General features: G+C 45.2%; 1 protein-coding gene across 1 annotated transcript in view; it reads left to right on the top strand.

The window, feature by feature from the left end:
• Window positions 1-25,675, top strand: part of LOC122804616 (putative RNA-binding protein Luc7-like 2) — a 1,326,948-nt gene that overhangs the window by 1,082,342 nt on the left and 218,931 nt on the right. Inside the window, exon 11 of the mRNA XM_044074589.1 lies at window positions 959-988. Within this exon, the coding sequence (XP_043930524.1) occupies window positions 959-988 (30 nt within the window). The remainder of the gene's footprint in view (window positions 1-958; window positions 989-25,675) is intronic.

Raw genomic sequence — 25,675 nt, 5'->3', positions numbered from 1 at the left:
TAATGGTCTAAATACCATTAGCTGCAAAGACCTACTTGTTTCCCAGCATATGTTTCCTACATAAGAGCCTATTTCTGACATCCTGTGCCAGAAGGCGCCAGCAGTCCTTAAACTGTTGGCAAGCAGCTCCACAAAAAGTCAAACTAAGGATTTTAATCTCCAGCAACATAGAAGTAGAGCACATTGTAATAACAAATATTTTACCCAACATTTATTCCTTCTGTGGACTACAATGCCTTTCCTTCACGAACCTTGATGACTACATTGGCATCTGCAATGTCATTCCTACCTGACCTGTTTACATCGAGTATTGGTAAAGTGTAAATGATTTGTGGACTCACTTTTCTTGTAGGTCTTGTGATCCTGTGTACATGATCTGAAGTGTTGTATTATTTCTGTCCCTTCAAAGAATGTTTCTGCTTGGAAAATGTAATTCAATTTTGTAGCTCCTTCTTGCAGAAAATATAGTTAGACTATAAATACAGTTACTGTAATATCAGCTCTTTGAGCAGAGTTCACTGTAACAGCAAAGCTACCATCCCTTCATCCCCTTAGGAAAGGCGTTATGTTATAAGATCTCACTAAAGTATTATATAGTTGCATTTCTGGTTATAAGAACAGTTATGATTTATTTTTGAAACAATTCTCTGTGCAGTTTAGATGAGACTTGAAAACTTCTGGCAGTGTTATGGTCGTCCATGGCTATTTCACACACTGGCCCAAGGTCTTGTGGAACAGTGGTGCAAGACCAGCATATGTAATTGGCGGGCTCTCTGGCTACAGTGATAAAATTCAAATGTTATGATTTACTCTTATGGTCATCTTTCTTTGATCATCTGTTTCTGTAGTAAATTTACTTAGCATAGCTATACTGTTCAGCTGTGTTGCAGAAAGTAATTACTGTTAGTGGTCTCTGTCCTGTGACATTTTTTTCTAAGACAGATCATTTTTGTTTCAGAACCAGGTCTCGAAGCAAGAATCGTAAAAGGTAAAGATGGCTTACATTTGTACTTGCATGTTTGATCCCAGTAAGAAAAAAAAATGCAAGAAAAAAACTGCAGAAGGACCCATGAACTTGCTTGATTTATACTGTAGTTCATTGTATTTCATACTCAAGTAGAAAACTGAGTAAGGTCATTGACTTTTTTTCTGCCTTGATGTGAAATGCATGGGTCTCCATGTAAGAAGACCATTAAGTAGGTTCATGTTGATGATTTACAGGTAGTCTCAAAGTTCAGCAGTGATATTTTTTTATTCTGTATGTTTAGTGAAGGCATTTTGATCTCTAGACCAGCAGCCCCCTCAGAACTGGAGCATTTAAATGTTAAAATGCAAAAGGATCTTAATTTTATGTGGGTGTATTTGTACTTGTTTATTGTTTGGATGAACTACATTTCTAAGATGTGCAGTTTCCTTGATTGTTTTCTTATAAACCTGACTTTTTTCTCTAACTTAAAGTGCTGGAAGGGAAATGTTTGTGGCCCATGGTAAGACCATGAATATGCATGTGTGATTCTGTGATGTAGTACCACATGCAGAGGAATTTATTTTTGATTTGACAGTGTATGACTAGGTTCTTATGTACTTCCAAGCCGATTGTGTTGCATGGAGTTACTGGAAATAGTGTCCAACAAGTACTTTTCAGGTCTTCTGACAGAGTAGTTTGTCCACTTTGATTTTGACCAATTTGCTGAGTTCTGCAAAGTTTATCAAAAAAGAATCTTACCTGTTATAACTCCTTATTTAAACAAGTGGCTGTATCATCAGATTGCTTCTTGGTTACACACAGTTGTGCTGTTGTATGTTACCTCTGGAAATGGCATTCCAGCCTTACTGTTTTCTAATTAAAAAAATGTGTTTGAGAATGCTGTTAGTGTAATACAGAGGATGAAATTAATAATAATAAGCTAGGAAAAAAACGTATTTGTTTAGTGTCATGTTACTTTTTAGTACCTTTTATTTAGGAGCATTACATTTTACTTTTTCCTTTGTGAAAGTTGAATTTCTTTATTTTTGGGGCTGGGGTAAGTGCTTTTCACTGTTTTTTTTGGTGGAAAAGTTACTTTAATACAACTAATCTGTTTTACCGACTACTTCTGCCAGGCTTCCCCGGGAATCTGACATCTTTTTTGGCTTAACCATGGAACAACCTACCTGTTCCTTGGTTCTTCCTTCTCACGGCAACAAAAAGAAAATAAACAACCTTTGCCACCACAGCAGGCTACTAAATTGCCTCAGTCACAGATAGGTGACTGTGCTGTAGCAATTTCTGGTTCCTCAGACCATTAACCTTTTTTCTTTGTTCCCTCTGATGTGGTCCCTATAGATAGCATGGGCTTGGGGGTTAGACATGTACTCTGTGACTGTTAAAGTGCAATTAGCAGGCAAGGGAGAACCGCTCTTGATGGTACCTGGAGAATGAGTAAGGGAATCTCTCTGCCTAGCCGGACTAGCTTGCCTGTCCCTAGGAAGGTTTAGCCAGGAATAAAGTGGGTATTCTTCAGATCTATTCTGTCAAAGATAGACGTAACCTTCTTAGTTACTTTGGACAGGAGTGATTTATTGGGCTTAGCTGAGGGTTTATTTTTAGATTCATGACCCCTTCCAGTGCACTGTTTCTGACAAAAGAAAAGAGGATCGGATTTCTATTCAGATTCCGCTATGGGTTGTTGGATCAGACCTCGGCACTGACTGAAGCTGTTCAGCTCCAAGGCTGTGATTCCCCCCTACCCATAATTCCCTGAACTCCACCTCAGTACTTCAGATGTCATTTTCCACCTGGATTTCACTCATGTTCACAAGGGCTTGCAGTTGTTGGATCCTTTGGTGGTGGTCTAGCAAATCTCATGAATAACATTTACTGTTCTCTCTACCAAGAGAACATTTTTGTCTCATTAGTTTTTGGATTAAACTTGAGTATTTCTCTCAGATTTATGTAGGTAGCATGTTAGGTTAGTCATTGTGTGTTTGCTTTTTCAAGTTATAGATGTATAAAGTTCTTAAAGGTGTTGATTTAGACATATTGAGATAAATATTTGTCAGTATACTGTAGACAGCCTTTTATCCGGTCTCACTGGGATCAGATCTTAGGCTGGATGAATGGCTGGTTAATCAGAAAATGCATATAAAATAGCATTTATAGGTTATAAATCAGCTAGAATAACAGGATTTGTGTTGGTATGCATTTTTTTCTAATGAATAAAGTTGAAAACTCAAATGTCTGTCCTTATTTAGCCCAGATGAGGCAGAAGTGGTGTTTTCTGTCTTTTGCTAGGGTTATGGCTGAAATTTGATGGCCGGTTAGAGAGATGCTGGATAACAGGGAGTCTCCTATAGTGATTTAGCGTAGTGCTTTATAGCCTTCTAATTAGTTGGAATGTGTCAGCTTTTTACAGTTAGTTAGTCGTGGCAGATGGCCAAGATTTTAAGAAATGCACTGAGTGTGGACACAAATTTTTCTCCCTAAGATCCACTTTCCTTGTGCATTTACTGTTTGGGCACTGCCCATCTTTACACAAAATGCCAGGCCTGTGCTTCATTCAGCTCTCGGGCTCTGCAAATGCAGAAAGAAATTATGAAGGGTAGTGGTCCCCCTTCAGCTAGAAGAGTGTCTGAACTCCAAGCCCTTGTGGCTATTCCTCCCTTCCTTGTTTTCAACAAGGACATAGTTACCCTCAGAACAAACCTGTCCTTCACGCCTAAGGTAGTCAATGACCTGTCCCTCAATCAGGCCATACACCTGCCTGTCTTTATCCCAAACCCGCAAGGAAACCGTGCGAGAGTACTGCATTCCTTGGATGTACACAGGCAAATCAGATTCTGCCTGCACAACACTAAGTCTGTCAGACAGGCTGGCCAACATTTTGTATCCTTTCACCCCAGAGCCCTGGGGAAGGCCATGACCAAGCAGACTGTTTCTACTTGGATGTCCAAGGCCATCATCTTCTCTCACCAATTCCATGGCAAGTCTGTGCAGGGTACAATTAAGGCTCATTCCACCAGAGCAATGGCCTCATCAGGGGCTTTCTTCAAGTGCCTGGATACCTCTACTATCCTGGACGCTGCTACTTGGTCCTCTGTCCTCACCTTCACCAAACACTACAAACTTGACCACATCTCCATATCTAAGGCGGAGTTCGCCAGGGCTATCCTTCATGGATTCCTGGAGTCTGCCTCCACACCACCACCCCAATCTCAGTGAGCTTTGGCACTCACCCATATGCAGAATACTGCAACATGGGAATAGAGGGACACAAAAGTTGTGTAAAATCTTACCATAACCATAGATGTCCTTCTCTTCCATGTTGAAGTATTCCTTCCCCTCCCATCAGCTAATGGCTTCCCTTTCTGGATGGCAATTATATGGCATTGCCCTTCTAGGACTGGTGCTGACTGGGGTCTCTGTTCTGAGGGCTGGTGCGTGCCAATGTCATCTTTGTGGCCCATGAAATCTCACCCACATCCGATGTCTCACACACCACAAAGGGACTAAAAGCTTTTGGATACTGGCCGTATGTACCTGAGACTGGAGGATAAATCCATAAACAAAAATACCACAACATGGAAGAGAAGGACATCTATGGTTATGGTAAGATTTTATGCAACTTTTCTTTCCTATTCCTTCGGAGCAGGCTGGATCTTGGAGCCAAGATGTTTGCATCGGGTCCAGGGCATTGTGGCCGGCTCCATCCTTTTCAGAGCTGTCCCTTATCGTGGGTGCTTCGGCTCTCGACAGCTCTGGTCCAATTCCCAAGGGAGGCCACAGATTCGAAGAGAGTCTTGGCCACCTCCCCTTCATTGCTTCTGCTCTGGGGAGGTGGAGAGGGATTTTGTGGGTCTGTCTGCTTTCCAAGTAGTGGAAAAGATATTCCCCTGTAGTGGAGAACTATCTTCTCATGTCCTGCAGCCTACCCCCATACCCCCCTTGGTTCGTGGTCTTGAGCCTACTCATGCTTTCCCGAGCCAACCTGCCCAGGAACGATCTTATTTTTCTGATACTTTTCCTAAGTAACCCTTGGAGGAAGTCCCCCGGAAGAAGACGTGCAGGAGAAGGAACATCGACTCCCCGATGGAGTCATTTGCCATTCATTTCATACCAAGTCATTTGGCTTTGAGGGAGTAGGATCCCATTGATCCTCACCAGATGTCTCCTTTGGAGACATTCTAGAGATCATGCAGCAGAAAGGTTTGCAGTCTGTCCATCCTACTGAAGATTCAGTGTTCTTGGAGGCTTTTGAGGGAGGCCCATCTGCGTCATTTGTGACCCCCCGAACCCCACTCCCCCCACACCCACAGACAACCTTGTTCAGCTGGTATCTTGCCAGCTAAATGCCCCGATAGGTTCCTGGTCCCACCGTCTGACAGGAGACACTGGAGTAAGGGCCCTGTAGTTGATGCCATTTTGGTGGCAGCGGCCACCAAGAAAGAACTGGCAGAGAAGAGTGTTAATGCTTGGCTGCCTGGAGGAGTTTAAACTTTCTCCCAAATTGGCCTCTCTGCCCACTGTTAACACCTTGATGAGGCTGTTTTCCCACACTGCAGAAGGTACCTCATGGGCTGCTGGTTCAGGCCTATCCCTATGGAGACATGCCTGGATGAGACACTGATTTTGCAGAACCCTTCAAGGCATCATTTTTTAATATCCCTTTTGATGGTTCATCACTGTTTGGGCCTTCTGTTAGAGATGCACTCACCCAAAGCAAAAAAGATGGGAAGACCCTTTCTGCTGTCGTAATCAAGTTTTCTACACCTCAGATGTCCTTTTCAAGGAACCAGTGTGAAGGCAAGAAAATGTGGTTCCGTAAATCCCATAGGCCTTTCCAGGACCTGGGCGTGGAGCCCTTCTCCAGAGGCAGAAGAGGAGAGTTTAATGGTCAGCACTGCCCAAGAAGCACAGGGGGTCTGCAGAACCAGGGCTTCAGAGACTCGTTCTGTGACTAAACCCCATCAGTGCTCCTGAAGGGCTTGCCCGACACTCCATCTCTTGAGGCAGTTGGGGGTCAACTTTCCTTACATCCAGAAGCCTGGGCACATTTGACAAACCATTCATGGGTGCTAAACATAATATCCAGAGGCTACTGCATTCCCCTTTTCCTCACCCCTCCAAACACCAGAAAGAAGCTCCCCGATGTGCCACCCAGTCAGAGGGAGCAGGCAACAAACTAAGAAATTCAAAAATTGTTGCAAAAATGTGCATCCAAGAGTTTTCAACCGAAAAAAGAGGATTTGAAATTTACTCCCACTTCTTTTTAGTGCTGAAAAAAGACAGGGGCCCATACTGAATCTAAGCAATTTGAACTTTTATGTAAAGTAGTCAATGTTCCTAATGGTTATAGTGCAGTCCATTCTGCCCCTATTATGCACGACGATTGGATGTGCTCAGTAGATGTCAAGGATGCGTACTGTCATATCAAAATAGATGGGCACTCCAGGAGATACCTGCACTTTCAGCTGGGGAGCCCATCACTTTCAGTTCAGCATACTGCCCTTTGGGCTCACAGCAGCCCCCCGGGTGTTCACCAAATGCATGGCAGTCCTAGAAGTTTACATGACACTGAAAGGATTCAGGGTGTTTCCATACTTAGAAGATTGGCTGCTTACTGCCTCCACAAGGCATCAACTTCTCCAAGCCAGTGATTATCTGATTCAAATCTCACACTCCCTGGGCATCACCATAAATTGAGACAGGTCCAATCTGCCTCCGGTGCAGAACGTAGAATTCTTAGAAACATTTAAACACTAGGAATCAAATAGCTTCTGTTCCCCTTCACTGCATTATGACACAGAGGAATAAAGTCCGAGAACAATTATCCCGCCCGTCCCCCTGCACGTCTAGTCTTGCAAGTGTTGGGTCAATGTCAGCAGCAATCTTGTTAATTCCATTTGTGAGGTTCTTTATGTGAATCCTTCAGTGGACATTAGCAGTACAGTGGTCTAAACTCTACCAACCTCAGTCTGTTCTCATGAGACTGACACATTTCTGCAAACGTCATATTCGTTGGTGGATTCAATCAGATGACCTCTTTTTAGGCAGACCCCCCCCCCCTCAATTCCCCCTCCAGTAGCTACAGTGACCACAGACGCATCCCAGTTGGGGTGGGTGGTGCATTACAAGGGAAAGATGGTCCAAGCCATGTGGTTCCCTCTGGAGACCAGGATGCATATCAACGTCCTTGAGATGAGAGCAGTTCTAACATTGCAAGCCTTTCAGGATGCTCTTCCTCTGGGGACCATTGCAGTTCACACCAACAACATGTCTGTAGTAAGAGTACATCAACAAACAAGGAGGAACCCATTCTTACCCTTTGTGCAGAGAGGTCATGTGGGTTTGGGAATGGGTGATATCTTTGGACCGCCTTCTGGCTGCGTCTCGTATTCTGGAGAAAACCAGCAAGCTTGGGGGATAGACTCTGCAGATTTATTCTGATTCCGCACGAGTGGTGCCTCGGTCAGGCAGCAGTTAACATGATTTTTCAACCATTGGGCTCAGCCTTGCTGTAACCTTTTTGCTTTGCCCCTCAACAAGTGCAGCAAGTTCTTCACTCTGATCCCCTCTCTGGGGGAGTCCCCAAGGGATGCTCTGATGCATGATTGGCCTCCGGGTCTCCTCTATACCTATCCCCCTCTTCCACTGATCCCAAAGCTTCTTCACAGAGGGCAAGCAGGCTGAAGAGCTCGGTCATCCTCATTACCCCTTTCTGGCCTCTACAGATATGGTTCCCCTTACTCTAGTCTCAGGTAAAATATTCCGTGTGGGTAATGGAGCCAAGACAGGATCTCATCTCTCACCCGTCAAGATTGCAATATCCCAGTCTTTGTGCCTCAAGCTGAACACATGGTTTCTCCACTTGTAGCCATAGTAAGACAGTCATGTTAGCCTCACAAAAGCTTTCAACTAAATCTACAATAGTAACTGGAAAAGGTTCATTGTTTGGGGTGCGAATAAAAATATTGATACCTTCTCAGTACCGGTGTCATATTTTGCTTTTCCTTGGTATCCTGTTTAAAGAAGGATCAAGCTTCCCAACCGTCAAACTTTAGCTAGCAGCAGTTTCTAATTTTCATACGGTTAGCCAATCACACTCCTTGTCTACTTTTAGATTATGCAAAGCGTTTATGAAATGTATCCTTTTGCTGACAACCCCCCCAAAGATCCTTCTCCACCTTGGGATCTCACCATCCTGCAGAATTTGACTCGGACCATTCGAACCAGCAGCCAGTTGTGACTTGGTTTTTGTAATAAAAGACAATCTTTTTGGTAGCCGTTACTTCAGCAAAAAGAATTTCTGAGCTGCAGGCGTTAATCTTCCAAATCTCCATACATATATCTTTCATAAAGACAGGGTTTCACTGCGTACCAATCCCTCCTTTATGCCTAAAATAGCCACGGAAAGCAACATTAACCAGTCTATTCAGTTACTGGTATTTTATCTCAATTTTTCGAGCAAGGGAGAGTATAATCTGCATCCCCTTGATGTTTATAGACAACTTGAGATTTTATTTGCATAGAACGAAGTACAGGAAGTAAGACCAAATATTTATAGCCTTGTGTACTAACAAATTAGGTCGAGCAGTGTCAAAAATCACCCTAGCCAAATGGATCACTGACTGTATCACCTTCATTTATTCCCAGAGAGGTTTAGAATTGCCTCGACCTCTAAAGGGCACATTCTACTAGATCTATGGCTGCTACTACTACTGCCTATTCATCCAGGATTTCCATTGATGATGATTGTGTAGCAGCCACATGTCAAACAACTACATCTCTGTGCATTACAAATTGGATATTGTATCTAGGAGCAGGGCTTCCTTTGGCGGAACTGTACTCTGGCACATCCTTCCATGAGGGCCACCCAGGAACCGCATAGCTGGGGACTCTGACTCAGTCATGAGGAGGAATGAAGAAGACATCATATTAAAAAGTCTCTTAACATAACTTGGGATCTGTGTTGTCCATCTTCATTACTCCTCACTTTCCCACCCAACCATTCATCTACCTTATTCTTCTTCTAGATGATCTAAAGAAGATTGAGGGACGCTTATGTCCCATTTCTGAGCCTCAATTACCTTTTTCTCTCTCCTGTCCCAGTTATATATGACTGGTGAGTCAGCAAATTTGATCTGAGGTCCTGGGATGGGTGTAGTGCGTTGTGTTATAAAGGGAGGAGCTCGAGAGTCTGATCCAAGTCTGGAAAATGCAGCCAAGCCGTTATGAAGGTTGGATCCAAGACCCAATCGTGAAGAGGAATGAAGATGGATAACACAGGTGCCAAGTTTATGGTAAGACATAACTTTCAATTTACTGTGTTTTTGTGAGAAAAGTAACTTGGTTTTTACCAGCTTATGCTGCTTGATTTTCTTGGAAGAGGGCACCTTTTTCAGCTTGATCACTGAACAAAATGCTGGTACCACAGTAATTACAGCCACAAAACGAAAATTTGAGCAAACAGCCTTTGCTACCACAACAGATTGGCAGTTTGACTCCGCAAGAGGTGGGTGACTGGGTAGCCATATCCTCTGCGACTGTTGGGATCTCCTCTGTGGGCAAGGGGAAAGCCACTCTTGTTGGTCTTGGGAGAGGTAACGGATGGCTTCCCTGTTTGGTCAGAATGTTGTTCTCATCCCTGGGGAAGCTGCTGCTGCCATTAATAACACTGTTGGTCCAATTTTTCTTTAAATTTGTATCTAGTTTTCAAATATCCTTATGAGTAATTTAACTTTCTGGCTCGGGGTTCTAAATCCTTCTTACAAGATGTTTTTTGATAAAAGAGAGAGAGATGCCTCTTCCTGAAAAGATTCAAGATTCTGAATTTGTATGGGAAGATAAGGGATACATACAAGGTTTTCTCCTCAGATTTCTGATTTAGACTCTGAGGAGAGCTTAGATGTTCCTTGTGTTTCACTGTAGCAGTCATCACACTTTGGTTATCTGCCTGCAGGTAGCCCTCAGTCGCCCCGAATTCCAGAGACTTAGTATTTCTGCGTCGGTTGTTATCACTCTAGGTCTGACTTCAGGTCGTCAGGGGTATAAAAACAGGCAGCCGATGCCATTACATCAGTCTTTCTTACCGGGGAGCCCGTACCGTAGCAAGAGCAGTTCGACCGAGTGCCGGTCGGCCACTACCTGAATTTTCGTTATTGCATTGAATTATCCTGAAGTCTTCTAAAGCTAAGTACCCCATCGGGGATCCTTTTTTCTTTCTCTAACAGATGTCAGAAAAAGTTAACAATTGTCTTGCCTGTGGAAAGCAAATACCACACCGAGATTTTCATTCTTACTGCGTCACCTGTTTAGGCCCAGACCACAACATCCCCCGCTGTCGGTTTTGTGCCTTGTTTAACACCCAAACTGTTCAATGTTGAGCCCTTTTTGTTGCTAAATACTTTAGTTCTCTATCTCCGTATTCCGAAATGGCTTCGGTAAGCCATTTGACTAATGATCTACCAAAAAAAAGTAAGGATAAAGACAGAGACAGACCGCCCAGGTCCAAAGCTGCTGAAGCTTTCGTTAAGCTAGTCGCCAGTTCACCGGTACTCAGTGAGGTGCTTTCGCAGCCCCTGATGCCCGCTTCAGTAGATTTGCAGGCCTCTACCGAGACGCATTGAGTCTGGTATGCCGCGAGATTCTTCTTCGACAGAACCTGCGGATGTCTCTACCTTGGATGGGTCCAGAGCCACTGAGCAGGCACCGGATTCTGAGGAAGTTCTTTGCACTACTGATATTTGACACAAACCGACGACTTCTTTCGCATCTTCAGTTCTGTCTAAAACTGCTAAGTTTCTAAGGCCTAGACTGCACACTACGCCTAAAAAAACGATGACCCAAAAACATGTGCCGCCTTTGCCTCAACAGCAAATGCTTAAAATGGCAGAAGACCTTATTATGTTGATTAGAGGAAGTCAGCCTTCCCCTGCTAAGAGGATAGAGAGACCTGTCCCCAGCAGCCTTAACAGACCAAGAGTCCGACTCTGAGGTATCTGATTATGAAGACATGCCTTTATCTGCTTATGAGGATTCAAATGCAGTGGAATCTATCCCCTCTGCTTCTCCTACAGAGGATTTTTCTTTTGGTGAAACCTTAAGTACTTTGAGAGCATTTCCACTGGGAATGCCAAGACTATCCTCAGTCCAAAAAGTGACTCAGAGAATTTCTAGACTTGCCACAACATAGGCCTTTAGCAATGCCCCCAGTCCTAGATGTTGTGGATGACGTCTTTGTGGAATCCAGTTTAACTCCTGATGCCTTACCCCCTGCTCCTAGGAAACCAGACCAGTACTACAGAGTTCCTGACTCTCGCAAATTCCTTTTCAAAAATCCTACTGCTGCCCAGGGGTCCAAAGGTATCAAAGCAACTACAGCTAAAAGTCCCACTCCTTCGGACAGGGATTCCAGAGCTTTAGACCAATGGGGTAAGAAAGTATACACCTCTGCAACTCTCGCCATTAGGGCTTTGAGTTGCCAGTTTCACTTGCTGAAGTACCAACAACATATTATGGAACTTATTAAGCAAAAAATGGCTACCTTTGCAGACTGTGCAGAAAATAAAGAATTACAAGAGCTTATGCATTCTGCAAGCCAAGTAAGCAAGCATACATTACAGTGTGGCTTTGATGCTCTAGAAGCATCTTGCAGGGCAGCAGTCACTGGTTCTGTACTGAGAAGGCATGCTTAGCTTAAAGAGCAGACCTTGCCAGACCATGTCAAATCAAAATTACTAGATGCTCCTTTGAATAAGGACAGTTTGTTTGGCACCAAAGCAGAAGTGGTTCTCAAAAAGATGGAAGAAAAAGCTAAGTCTATGCAGACTGTTAAAGAATTCTTACAAGAGCAACCCCCTAGGTTCAGTAGGCATTGCCCTTCCAAACACTGGTCCTTTCCAGCCTCCTCTAGGCCATCGCAAACTAGACTCGGGAAACAGACCCCCCCCCCCCCCCCCCCCACACACACACACACACACACACACACACACACACACACACACACACACAGACTAAGGTCTCAGGTTATGCAGAGATTTAAGCAATGGAGTGCCTCCACTTCAAAAACAGGGAGCACTAAGCCACCCCCTTACGGGAAGAATTCCCAATGACTTCTCAATTCCACTCCCCACCTCTGCCCAGCTGCTTGTGCCCCAAGGAGGAAAGCTTGCCCATCATGCAAAAAACTGGACTTCCATTACCAAAGACCGATGGGTCCTCAACATTGTATATCAGGGGTACAAATTTTACTTCCACTCACTGCCAACCCTAATAGGGTTCCCAGACCTTCCTCCAAACCATTGGGCAGAGGCACAAAAACAAGTTCAAGCCCTACTCTCCAAGTGCAATTCAACTTGTTCCTGCGGAACAGATAGGTCAAGGGTTCTATTCCAGACTTTTCCTGGTACCCAGAAAAGAGGGCACTTACTGCCCAGTCCTAGAACTCTCCAAGCTAAACACCTTCCTGGTGGTACCAAAATTCAAAATGCTCACCCTGCAACAGCTTCTTCCTATGCTGGCCAAAGATGCCTGGTTAGCTACCCTGGATTTAAAAGAAGTCTATCTGCACATCCGTATAAGGGACTCCTGCAGGAAATACCTTCGCTTTAGGGCAGGCATATCAGATGTTCTTCATGTTTCACTGTTGCAGTCATCACATTTGAGTTATCTGCCTGCAGGTCGCCCTCAGTCGACCTGAATACCAGAGTCTTTGAATTTCTGCGTCTGATGCTGTCGCTTCTTCTATGATGTTAGGTCGTCAGGGGTATAAAACATGCAGCTGATGCCATTACACCAGTCTTTCTTGCCGTGCAGTGCCCGAAGCAGAAGCAGTTCGAAAGTGCCGGCCGGCTGCCTCCTGAAATTTTCGCTTTTCGAGTTTCAGACCTGAAGTCTTGTAAAAGATAAGTACCCCATTGGGGATCCTTTTTTCTTGCTCTAACCGATGTCACAAAATATTAGTAATTGTCTTGCCCGTGGAAAGCAAATACCTCAGAGATTTTCATTCTTACTGCGTCACCTGTTTAGGCCCAGACCACGACGTCCCTCGCTGTTGGTTTTGTGCCTTGTTCAACGCCCTAATTGTTCGTCATCAGGCTAGTTTTGTCACTAAATTCTTTTTCTCTCGATCGCCATATTCCGAAATGGCTTCGTTAAGCCATCCGACTATCGATCTTCCGAAAAAAACGTAAGGATGAAGACAGAGACCGCATAGGTCCAAAACTGCCAACGATGCTACCGTTAAGCTAGTCGCCAGTCCGCCGGTACTCAGTGAGGTGCTTTCGCAGCCACTGATACCCACTACTACAGATTCTCGGGCCTCTACTGAGACCCATTTGGAGTCCGGTATGCCGCGAGATGCTTTTTCGAGTATGGAACCTGTGAATGTCTCTACCTTGGATGAGTCCAGAGCCGCTGTGCAGGCACCAGCTGCTGAGGGTGTATTCAGGCCTCTTCCAATTTTTATATTAAACAGACTACTTCGTTTCAAACCAAAGATACCAAATTTCTCAGGCCTAGAGTTCGCACTACGCCTAGGAAACCGACCAAAGCGCATTGTCAGGCCCACATGCCACAAAAGCAAATGCTTAAAATGGCAGAAGACTTTATTACTTTAATTAGGGGAAGTCAGCCTTCCCCCTCATAAAGACCAAGAATTGAATTTCCTTCTGATTCGTCTGCTCAAGAGTCTGATAACTCTGACCCTTTTGCTTACCAGGCCATGCCCTTATCTACCTATGAGGATTTGATGCAGAGGATTCCATTCCCTCTGCTTCCCCACCAGAAGATTTTTCTTTTGGAGAAACTCTGCATACCCTTAGGGAGCATTTCTGCTGGGAGAGCCAGGAGTACTCTCAGTCCAAAAAGAGACTCGGGGAATTTTTAAACTTGCCTCAGCACAGGCCCCTAGCTATCCCTCCTGTTCTGGAAATTGTAGATGATGTCATCTTGGAATCCAGCCTTACCCCTGATACTTTGCCTCCAACTCCCAGAAAACCTGACAAGTACTATAGAGTACCTGACTCCCACAAATTCCTTTTTAAGAATCCTACTGTGGATCCAGAGACCATTTCCCAGGGACCTAAAGGGATTAAGGCTACGACGGGCAAATTTTTACCCATTCGGACAGGGATTCTAAGGCTTTAGACAGATGGGGTAAGAAGGTTTACACCTCTGTTACTGTTGCCATCAGGACTTTAAATTGCCAGTTTCATATGTTTAAGTGTCAGCAGCATATTATGGAACTAATTAAACAGAAAATGATGTTGATTCCTGATTGTGCAGAAAATAAAGATTTACAAGAGTTAATGCATTCTGCTAACCAAGTTGGCAAACATACTTTGCAACGTGGTTTTGTTGCCTTAGAAGCATCTTGCAGGGCTGCTGTCTCTGGGGTCTGTTCTTAGATGGCATGTTTGGCTTGAGGAACAAACCTTGCCAGACCATGTCTGTCAAAGCAAAATTACTAGATGCACCATTAAACCGAGCGTCTATTTGGCAATAAAGCAGAAGAAGTCTTCAAAAGGATGGAGGAAAATCTAAATCTATGCAAGCTGTTAAAGATTTCTTACAAGTACAGCTACCTAGATACAGTAGGCATTGGCCTTCTAAAAACTGGTCTTTTCCAGTTCCTCCCAGACCTTCAGTCCAAGCCTAGGGGCAGCAGGCCACCAAGACTGCAGTCTCAGGGCGTGCACAGATCTAAGCAATGGGAGTGCTCCCACGTCCAAAACCAGGAGTAGTAAGCTGCCATCCTATGATAAAATATTGCAATGACTTATCCTTAACTCTTCCAAGCCTTGCCCAAGTACTTGTACCTTTAGGAGGAAAACTTGCCCTGCATGCCAGAAACTGGGAGTACATTACCCAGGACATATGGGTCTTAAACATTTTTTCCCAGGGATACAGACTCCACTTCCACTCACTCCCAATCCCAAGCAGATGGCCAGACATCCCCCCAAACCAGTGGGCAGAGACCCAAAAGCAAGTAATTTAACTTCTCAATGTCAAGGCTATTCAACCTGTCCCAGCAGAACAAAGGGGGGACAAGGTTTTTATTCCAGACCTGGTACCCAGAAAAGAAAACGCTTGGCATCCTATCCTGGATCTGTCTATTTTCAACACCTTTCTGGTGGTTCCAAAATTCAAAATGCTTACTCTCCAACAGCTGCTTTCCTATGCTAGCCAAGGACTCCTGGCTAGCTAGCCTAGACTTAAAAGAACCTTATCTGCACATCCCCATAAGGGAATTTTGCAGGAAATACCTACATTTTAGAGCAGGCTGTATGCACTATTAGTTCTCTGCACTTCCCTTTGGCTTATCTACTTTGCCCAGGGTATTCACAAAATGCTCAGCTCCAGCCATTGCATAGTGAAGGCAGAAAATTCAAATGTACCCATACTTGGATGATTGCCTAATTCAGGTGGACAGTCAGAAATTGCTACTACAGCGTCTGATATTTGTAGAGAGACTTCTAACTTCACTGGGGTACACCATCAACCAAAAGAAATCACATCTGGTACCCAGCCAGCAGATTGTATTCCTGGGAGCAAGCTTGAACACAACTTCCCAGATGGCATTCCTCACTCCAGAAAAACAAATTTATTTGACTAGCTACTTCAATCTACTGGCCACCAAAACACCGCTATTTGCAAGAAAAATACTGCAAGCCCTAGGGTTCATGGCCTTTTGCATTCTACTAATTCAATGTGCAAGACTGCATATGAGGAAACTTCAGTGGTACTTAAAAAGTCTCTGGTGTCAACATTCTCATGACCTGGAAACAATGATTCCTATCATTCCTTGCCTAAGGACAGAGTTCCTTTGGAACAATGGACTCACTTTCACTCAACCCCCTGCCGCCCAAACCCTAACAACAGATGCATCAGACTATGCATGGCGGGCTCACATGGCAGGACAGTGCATTCAAGGCAAATGGAGCCCAAAGCAAATGCACCTGCATATCAATAAAAAAAATATGTTAGCTGTACAGAATACTCTGACAGCTTTGAAAGGCCTTTTTCTTCTAGGACAACTATTGGTAAAGACAGACAACACCACAGTTGTGTGGTACATAAACAAGCAGGGGGGAACCCATTCATACCCACTCTCCAGATTAGCCATGACTCTGTGGAACACAGCCTTGAGCAACCAAGTGCACCTGCAAGCTCATTTCCTGCCAGGCAACCTAAATTCACCGGCAGACGACTTAAGCAGAAATCTCATGGACCCACACAAGTGGAAACTGGAACCCAAAATATTCAAGCGTTTGAGGGACAGGTGGGGGGCACCAGAGGTGGACCTCTTTGCTTCCCCTCAGAACTGTTAATTGAGTAAATATTGCACAAGAACTCTCCACAGCCAAGCTTGGAAAGTGGATGCCCTGTCCTTTACCTGGGTCAGCCTCTCAATCTATGCCTTTCCCCCTCTGCCCCTCCTCTTGAAAGTTCTACTAAAAATCAAGCAGGACAAGCCTAGGGCAATCCTGATTGCACCATACTGGCCACTCAGCAATGGTGCCCTCTTTTGCGCACTCTGACAGTAGTGCCACCATGGCACCTGTCTCAAACACCTTCCCTGCTGTCCCAGAAGGAGGGCCATATTTTGCACCCTCAGTTCTAGACCCTGAACCTAGCAGCCTGGCTCGTCCACTGAACTCATCACCAGCAACCCTCAGTAAGCAGGTGCTGGATGTCATTCTGGAGGCAAGGAGGCCTAGTACTAGAAAATCCTATTCGGAAAAGTGGAAAAAATACTGTTCCTGGAGCCAGTCACAGGGAATGAACACAACTGTGCCCAGCTTACCTCATATACTAGATTACTTAACAGAGATGCTCCACAAAGGCCTGTCCTTCTCTTCAATTAAGATTCATGCCTCTGCCATCTCACTCATTACAACACTGAGCCACCCCTCTTCTCTAGTTCCTGAGAGGAGCTAAAAATCTAAGACTCCCCCAGGAGAGCTTCCACTCCAGCCTGGGACCTAAACTTTGTATTGGAAAAGCTCACACTTCTGCCCTTTGAACTTGCTGCTACAGCAAAGTTAAAATTTTCCTCTCAAGGAAAACAGCTCTACTTCTAGCCATCACTTCAGCAAGAAGAGTGTCTGAATTGCAGGCCTTTATGGCCATGGAACCCTTCATTATCTTCCATGCGGACAGGGTTTCCTTCAGGACCAACCCTTCATTTATGCCCAAGGTGGTATCCAGTGTGGCTTTAAACCAGTCCATTCATTTACCAACTTTTTTTCCCAAATCCTCAAAATAAAGGAGAAAGGATCCTGCACTCCCTGAACATGCACAGGCAGCTTAGGATCTATCTGGACAGAACCAAGCATTTCAGAAAATCTGACCAGCTACTAGTCAGCTTTGCTGCAGAGGGCAAGGCCATTTCTGAGCAAACCATTTCTAAACGGATAGCACACTGCATCCATGTCTGCTACAAACACCATGGGAGACCTACCCCACAGGGGATCAGAACACATTCCACTAGAGCTACATCAACCTCTACATCTTTTCTCAGGGGAGACACTACCATCGACATCCTGGAAGCTGCAACCTGGAGCTCTGTACACACTTAAACCAAGCATTACCACTTACCTATCTTTTCTAAATCCAGAGCTGGAATTGCCACAGCAGTCTTACAGGGCCTGATTGCCATCCCTAATGCTTCTTGACTATCTCCACCCATCCTCAGCTTTGGGAATCTACCCAAATGTGATGACTGCAACATTGAAATATGAAGAACATAGTACAGTTGTGTACACTTTCCATAAATGTAGATGTTCAAGTGTATTCACTCTTGCAGTCCTGGTTACCCTCCCTCCCTCCAGCACCCTGACTTCTCTTTACTGCTACCTATCTTTCTGTTTGGCCTATATTATATGATTGGTATTTGTCTTGTGCTGGAGGTGTTACATACCATGTAATTGCTTCCTATTTTGGGGGCTCCTGACATCTGGGGCAAGAAAAACTGATGTAATGACGTCGGCTGCATGTTTTATACCCCTGGCAACCTGACGTCATGGAAGAAGCGACGGCATCCGACACAAAAATCCGAAGACTCTGGTATACCTGCAGGCAGATAACCCAAATGTGGTGACTGCAACAGTGAATACACACAAACATCTGCATTTATGGTAAGTGTACACAACTGTACTTTCTCTGCACTTCCCTTTGGCTTATCCACTACTTCCAGAGTATTCACAAAATGCCGGACTCCAGCTGCAGACAGAGAAAAATTCAAATTTACCCATACTTGGACAACTGCCTGATTCAGGCAGACAGTCAGGAAACACCGTCAAATTTACCCATACTTGGACAACTGCCTGATTCAGGCAGACAGTCAGGAAACACTGTTGCAGCACCTGACATTTGTAAAAAAACCTTCTAACCTCCCTGGGATATACCATCAATGAAAAGAAATCAAAACTAGTCCCCAGTCAAAAGATTGTATTCCTGGGAGCAAGCTTGGACACAGCATCCCAGATGGTATTCCTTACACCAGAAAAACAAGCCTATCTGACAGACTACTTCAGTCAAATGGCCACCAGAACCCAGCTATCTGCAAGGAAAATCCTGCAGGCCCTAGGCCTCATGCATCCTACTAATTCCATATGCCAGACTGCATATGAGGAAACTTCAGTGGTACTTAAGTCTTTGGTGCCAACATTCTCAGGACCTGGAAACCGTCGTTCCTAGCATTCCTTGTCTAAGGACAGAGTTTCTTTGGTGGGCAACAGCATGCAACCACAACAAAGGCCTACCCTTTACTCAACCCCATGCCGCCCAGATCCTAACCACAGACGCATCAGATTATGCCTGGGGGGCACACCTGGATGATGAGTGCATTCAGGGCTACTGGAGCCCAAGTCAAATTCATCTGCACATAAACCAAAAAGAGATGCTAGCTGTGCAGCACACTCTAACAGCTTTCAGATCCCTACTGTCACCAGGACTCCTGCTAATAAAAACAGACAACACCGCAGTTATGTGGTACATCAACAAGCAGGGGGGAACCCACTCTTACCCACTCTGCAGGCTAGCCATGGCCCTGTGGAACACGGCCTTTGAAATGCAGGTCCATCTTGCAAGTTCAATTCCTGCCAGGCAAACAAAACTCACTGGCAAACGACTTAAGCAGAAATCTCCTAGACCCACATGAGTGGCAATTAGATCCCAGAACCTTCAGCCTTCTGATCCAGAAATGGGGGACCCAGAGGTGGCTCTCTTTGCCTCCCCTTGCAATCACCAGCACAGCAAATTCTGCACCAGGACACCTCACAGCAAGGCCTGGAAAGTGGATGTCCTATCCTTCCAGTGGGTAAACCTCTCAATTTATGCATTTCCCCCTCTGCCCCTTCTCTCAAGAATATTGCTCAAGATAAGACAGGACAGACCAATGACAGTTCTGATTGCCCCGGACTGGCCATGCCAGCACTGGTACCCACTCCTGTGCAGCCTGTCACTGGTGCCACCTTGGCACCTACCCCAGAGCCCCACCCTGCTCACTCAGCAGGGGGACAGGTCTTGCATCCGCAACTGCAAACCTTAAATCTTGCAGCCCGGCTTATTCCTTGAATTCTCCCCCAGTGTCCAGCCTAACCAAGCAGGTACTGGACGTCATTCTTGAAGCCAGAAGACACAGTACAAGGAAATCCTATGCTAAGTGGAAAAGTATTGCTCCTGGATTCAGTCTAAAGGAAAGGACACAACTCTGCCCTCTCTACCGCTAATCTTGGATTACTTAGCAGATCTACTCCACAGAGGCCTATCCTTTTTCTCCATTAAGATCAATGCCTCTGCCATCTCGGCTTATTAAAACTCTGAGCCGTCCCTATTCTCTCACCTTGTCATCAAACAGTTCCTGAGAGGGGCAAACAACTTAAGGCCACCAAGGAGAGCACCCACCCCTGCTTGGGACCTTACTGGAAAAGCTCACACTGCCTCCTTTTGAGCCTGCAGCATCAGCCAACTTAAAATTCCTCTCTTGGAAAGCAGCATTGCTCCTGGCCATCACTTCAGCAAGAAGTGTGTCTGAGCTGCAAGCACTTATGGTCGTGGAATCCTTCATTATTTTTTATGCTGACAGGGTCTCCCTCAGGATTAATCCTTCATTTATGCCCAAAGTGGTGTCCAGTGTGGCTCTCAACCAATCTATCCATTTGCCAACCTTCTTCCCTAATCCACACAATAAAGGGGAAAGGATCCTGCACTCCTTGAACGTGCACAGACTGCTCAGATTCTACCTGGGTAGGACTAAGCCCTTCAGGAAATCTTACCAGTTACTACTCAGATGTTCTTTGTGTTTCACTGTTGCAGTCATTACATTTGGGTTATCTGCATGCAGGTAGCCCTCAGTCGGCCTGATTAACTAAGTCTTGGGTCCTGCATCGGTTGCTGTCCCTTCTTCCATGATGTCAGGTTGTCAGGGGTATAAAACATGCAGCCGACGCCATTACATCAGTCGTTCTTGCTGTGTGGTGCCCGAAGCAGAAGCAGTTCGCAAGTGCCGGTCGGCTGACTCCTAAATTTTTTGTTTTAGAGTTTCAGAACTGAAGTCTTCAACTAAAGCCAAGTACCCCATTGGGGAAACTTTTTCTTGCTCCGTACCGATGTCAGTAAAAGTTCATAATTGCATTTCTTGTGGTAAGCAAATACCTCATAAAGATTTTCATTCGTAATGTATTCCTTGCCTATGCCCTGACCATGATGTACTTTGCTGTCGGTTTTGTGCTTCAATACACTGTCCGTCGTCTGTATATTTTCGCCTCTAAATATTTCGGTTCTCTGTTTAATTATCCAGAAATGTCGTCAATTAGCCATCCTACTACCGGGATTCCAAAAAAAAAAGCAAAGATAAAGACAGACAGGCCGCCGAAGTCCAAAACTGCTGACAACGCTTCTCCTAAGCCAGTCACCAGTTTGCTTGTACTCTGGCGCTTTCGCAGCCCCTGATACCTGCTATTTCTGATTCGCAGGCCTCTACTGAGACCCATTCAGAGTCCGGTATGCCGCGAGATGCTTCAGCTATGGAACCCGTGGATGTCTCTACCTTGGATGGGTCCGGAGCCGCTGTGCATGCACTGGCTTCTGAGGGTGTATTCAGGCCTACGGACTTGCTTATTAAACCATCTCCTTCTTTACTTAGGGCTAAATCTCGATCCATACCTAAAGAAACGGCGCCCAGGCCACATGCTCAGGCCTCTATGCCTAAAAAACAAATGATAAGAATGGCTGAAGATCTAATAACTCTAATCAGGGGTAGCCAACCCCCCCCCCCCCCTTCTAAGAGGCCTAGAACTGAAGTTGATTATGAATCTTCTGATCAGAATTCTGTTTTTTTCTGATTCTTCTGATGATCTGGATTTGCCCTTATCTACTTATGAAGATTCTGATGCAGAGGACTACATTCCTTCTGCTTCCCCTCCTGAGAATTTTTCTTTTCGGGAAACCTTACATACTCTAAGGGAGCATTTCCACTGGGAAAGCAAGGAATTTTCTGATTCAAAAAAGAGGCTTAGGGATTTCCTTCTCCTACCTGAGCATAGGCCTTTAGTTATTCCTCCTGTACTAGACATTGTTTGATGCTTTTTCGGAATCTAGTTTGGCCCCTGATTCCCTGCCTCCTGCTCCCAGAAAACCTGACCGATACTACAGGGTCCCTGAGTCCCACAAGTTCCTTTTTAAAAATCTTATTGCAGATCCAGAGACTATTTCACAGGGGCCCAAGGGCATTAAGGCTTCTACTGCTAAAAATCCAACCCCTTCTGATAGAGACTCCAGGGCGCTGGATAGATGGAGTAAGAAGGTTTATACTTCTGCAACCTTGGCCATTAGGGCTTTAAACTGCCAGTTTCATATGTTAAAGCATCAGCAATATGTTATTGGACTGCTTAAACAGAAAATGATATTGATTCCTGACTCTGTGGAAAGTAAAGAATTACAGGATTTAATACATTCTGCTAAACAAGTTGGAAAACATACTTTGCAGTGTGGTTTTGATTCATTAGAGTCCTCTTGCAGTGCTGCTGTTACTGGGTCTTTGCTCAGAAGGTATGCTTGGCTTAAGGGGCAATCTTTACCTGATCATGTTAAAGCTAAATTGTTGAATGTTGCTTTAAATCAGGACCGCCTGTTTGGCAACAAGGCTGAGGAAGTTCTTAAAAAGATGGAAGATGAAGCTAAATCTATGCAAACTGTTAAATATTTTTTACAAGTTCAGCCTCCTAGATACAGTAGGCACTGGCCCTCTAAGAACTGGCCCTTTCCAGCCCCTTCCAGGTCTTCTCAAGCCAAACCCAGACACAGCAAAACCCCCCTATTTCAGTCCCAGAGGACACACAGAACTAAGCAGTGGGGGGGGCCTCCACTTCCAAATCTGGGAATAATAAGACTCCCCCCTATGTTAAACTGTCTCAATGACTTCCTTTTAAACTTATCAACTGACTGCCCCTTTGGGGGGGGGGGTTGCTCTTCATGCAAAGAATTGGGAACTCGTTACCCAGGACAAATGGGTTTTATATATAGTGTCCCAGGGATACAGATTTCACTTCCACACACGTTGCCAACACCAAGCGGGTAGCCGGACCTACCCCCAAATCAGTGGGCAGAGGCCCAAAAACAGGTACTTTCTCTCTTAAGCATGGGGGCTATTCATCTGGTACCAGAAGAGGAAAATGGACAAGGTTTCTACTCAAGACTTTTCCTGGTACCCAGAAAAGACAATTCATGGCGTCCTATCCTGCACCTGTCTACTCTAAACACCTTTTTGGAGATTCCAAAATTCAAGATGCTGACTCTTCACCAGTTACGTCCTATGCTAGGCAAAGATGCCTGGTTGGCAACACTAGATTTAAAAGAAGCATACCTGCACATGTTCTTCATGTTTCACTGTTGCAGTCATTACATTTGGGTAATCTGCTGGCAGGTTGCCCTCAGTCGGCCTGAATTCCAAAGTCTTGGGTCCTGCGTTGGTTGCTGATGTCCTTCAAGGATGCATCTGCAGTCTTTACAAATGGGTTGTCCTGTCCTCAGGCAGCCCTTCGGTCGGCCAGATTCCAAAGTCTGGGTCTGGCTTCGGCTGGTGTCGCACTTCACCCGACGTCATTGCGGCAGTTATTCGGGTATAAAGGCATCAGCCGACGCCATTTTCCCCAGTCTTTCTTGCCGCGTGGCGCCCGAAGCAGAAGCTGTTCGCAAGTGCCGGTCGGTCAGATCCAGAGATTACTACTACCGAATACTACTTCGAAGACTTCTATAAAGCTAAGTACCCCGTTGGGGACTCTTTCTTGCCTCAGCCGGTGTCAGAGAAAGTTAATAACTGTTTATCTTGTGGGAAACAAATACCTCATAAAGATTTCCACCCTATTGCATACATTGTTTAGGCCCAGACCACGACGTAGCAGCTTGTCTAGCCTGTGCTTCTTTAACCGACGGACGCTTAGGCGCGCTCGGACTTTGCTGAACAGATTTTCGGCTCGATTTTGCCTACATTATGCCGTCGGATCCTCCGACTATGCAAATAACCAAAAGCGAAAGAAAAGGACCGACACTCGCGGTCCGCTGTTTCGCCGAAACCGCGGTTAAGCAAACCACGAGTGTTCGATTCGGCGAAACCGAGCAAGCGGTTCTTTCTTCAGCCGATAACTTGCCTTCTACCAAGGCCTCTTCTAACCTGGTAGAAACGGCTTCTGAAATCCAACCTTCTGTTGCGATTTCACAGGATTTATCAGAAACCATTCCCTAGATATTTCTACCCCTGCACGTGGAGCTGCTAGGCCTCCTCCAGCTATGTCTATTAAGGCCTTTGCCAGGGCTAAAGCAGCCAAAGCATCAAAACTTGTGCCTGCCAAGCCCCCCTCTCACAGGCCCAGCACCAGCTCCCATATGCTTTCTTTGGCAGAGGATCTCATCTCCTTAATTCGTGGAGCCCAGCCTCATCCAGACAGGGCCTCTCTCCCTCCTCCAGAAAAAAGGCCTAGAGCAGAGCCGCCTGAGCCAGTAGCCACAGATGATTCCTCTGATGACTCAGATCATACAGACCCTCCTGAGGCTTCTTATTCTCCTTACGAAGACTCTGATGCTGAGGAGTCCATCCCTTCAGCCTCTCCTCCTGAGGAATTTTCCTTTGGGGAAACCTTGCATGCTATGAGGGAACAATTTCAGTGGCAGGGCCAAGATTTCTCAGACTCTAGAAAAAGGCTTAGGACCTTTCTACACTTGCCACAGCATAGGCCTTTAGCTATACCTCCAGTTCTATCTGTTGTTGATGATGCATTTAATGATGCTTGCACTGCTCCTGATACTTTACCTCCGGCTCCTGCTAAGCCTGAAAGGTACTACAGGGTCCTGGACACTCATCACCACTTATATAAGGCTCCTTTTGCAGATCCAGAGACTATCTCCCAGGGCCCTAAAGCTGTAGCAGCTTCTTCTAAAAACCCCCTCCCCTCTGAAAGGGATTCCAGGTCCTTAGAGATGGGGTAAAAAAGTTTACACTTCTGCTACTTTGTCAGCTAGAGCTTTGAACTGCCAATTTCATATGATTCAATATCAAGAGTTTATGCTTGACCAGTTGACTAAAAAGCTGTCCTCAGAAGAATCTATAGATAAAAAGTATGTTCAAGAAATGTTACATAACATACAGCAGGTTAGTAACCATTCTTTAAAATGTGGCTATGATGCACTGGAGGCTTCCTTTAGATCAGCCATGACTGGCACAGTTATCAGGAGGCATGCATGGTTGAAAGAACAGGCATTACCAGACCATGTCAAATCTAAGCTTTTGGATGCACCTATGGACAAGGTCAATTTATTTGGTGCCCCCGCACAGCACGTACTGAAAAAGATGGAAGAGAAAGCAAAATCTGTGCAAACAGTGAAAGATTTCTTACAAGTTCAACCTCCAAGGTTTAGCAGGAACTGGCCCTCCCAAGAATTGGTCCTTTCCGGACTCCTCTAAGGCACAAAGAGGCAGGAATAGGTGCTCTAGAGGCAGAAACCAATCCAGGGGTGCCTACAGGGGTCGCCAGTGGCAGGGTAACAACCACCGAGGCACGGATACAGCCACCACCACTACAACAACTCAATCACAGTGACTTGGCGGTGGCACCGCCTACCAGGGAACAACTAGAAGCACCCTTAGGCGGAAAGCTAACATTATTTTCAAGAAACTGGCACTGCATTACAAGAGAAAAATGGATTTTGCAGACTATAGACAAAGGTTACAGGTTCCATTTCCATACACTACCAGGAAAGAGAGGAATGCCAAACCTACCACCTTCTCAAAGGGCAGAAGCTCTAAAACAAATATCTCAATTATTAAGAATGAGAGCTGTGGAAAAGGTACCATTTATGGAGCAAGGGAAGGATTTTACTCCAGGCTCTTCCTGGTACCAAGAAAAGAAAACAAATGGAGACCTATTCTAGACCTGTCCGCTTTAAACACATTCCTCATTGTCCCAAAATTCAAAATGCTGACCCTACAGCAGCTTCTTCCCATGCTGGGCAAGGAGTCTTGGCTGGTAACTCTAGATCTCAAGGAGGCATACCTGCACGTCCCCATAAGACCAATTTGCAGAAGATACCTCAGATTTCTTGCAGGATCAGAGCATTATCAATTCTCAGCATTGCCCTTTGGCTTATCTACTGCGCCCAGAGTGTTCACGAAATGCCTGGCATCAGTAATCGCTCATT

Source organism: Protopterus annectens, chromosome 1.part1 (genome assembly GCF_019279795.1).
Source record: "Protopterus annectens isolate FY-2018-M chromosome 1.part1, PAN1.0, whole genome shotgun sequence".
Classification (NCBI taxonomy): domain Eukaryota; kingdom Metazoa; phylum Chordata; order Ceratodontiformes; family Protopteridae; genus Protopterus; species Protopterus annectens.
The sequence above is the reverse complement of the archived record's forward strand: the minus strand, read 5'-3'. Positions and strand labels throughout refer to the sequence as shown.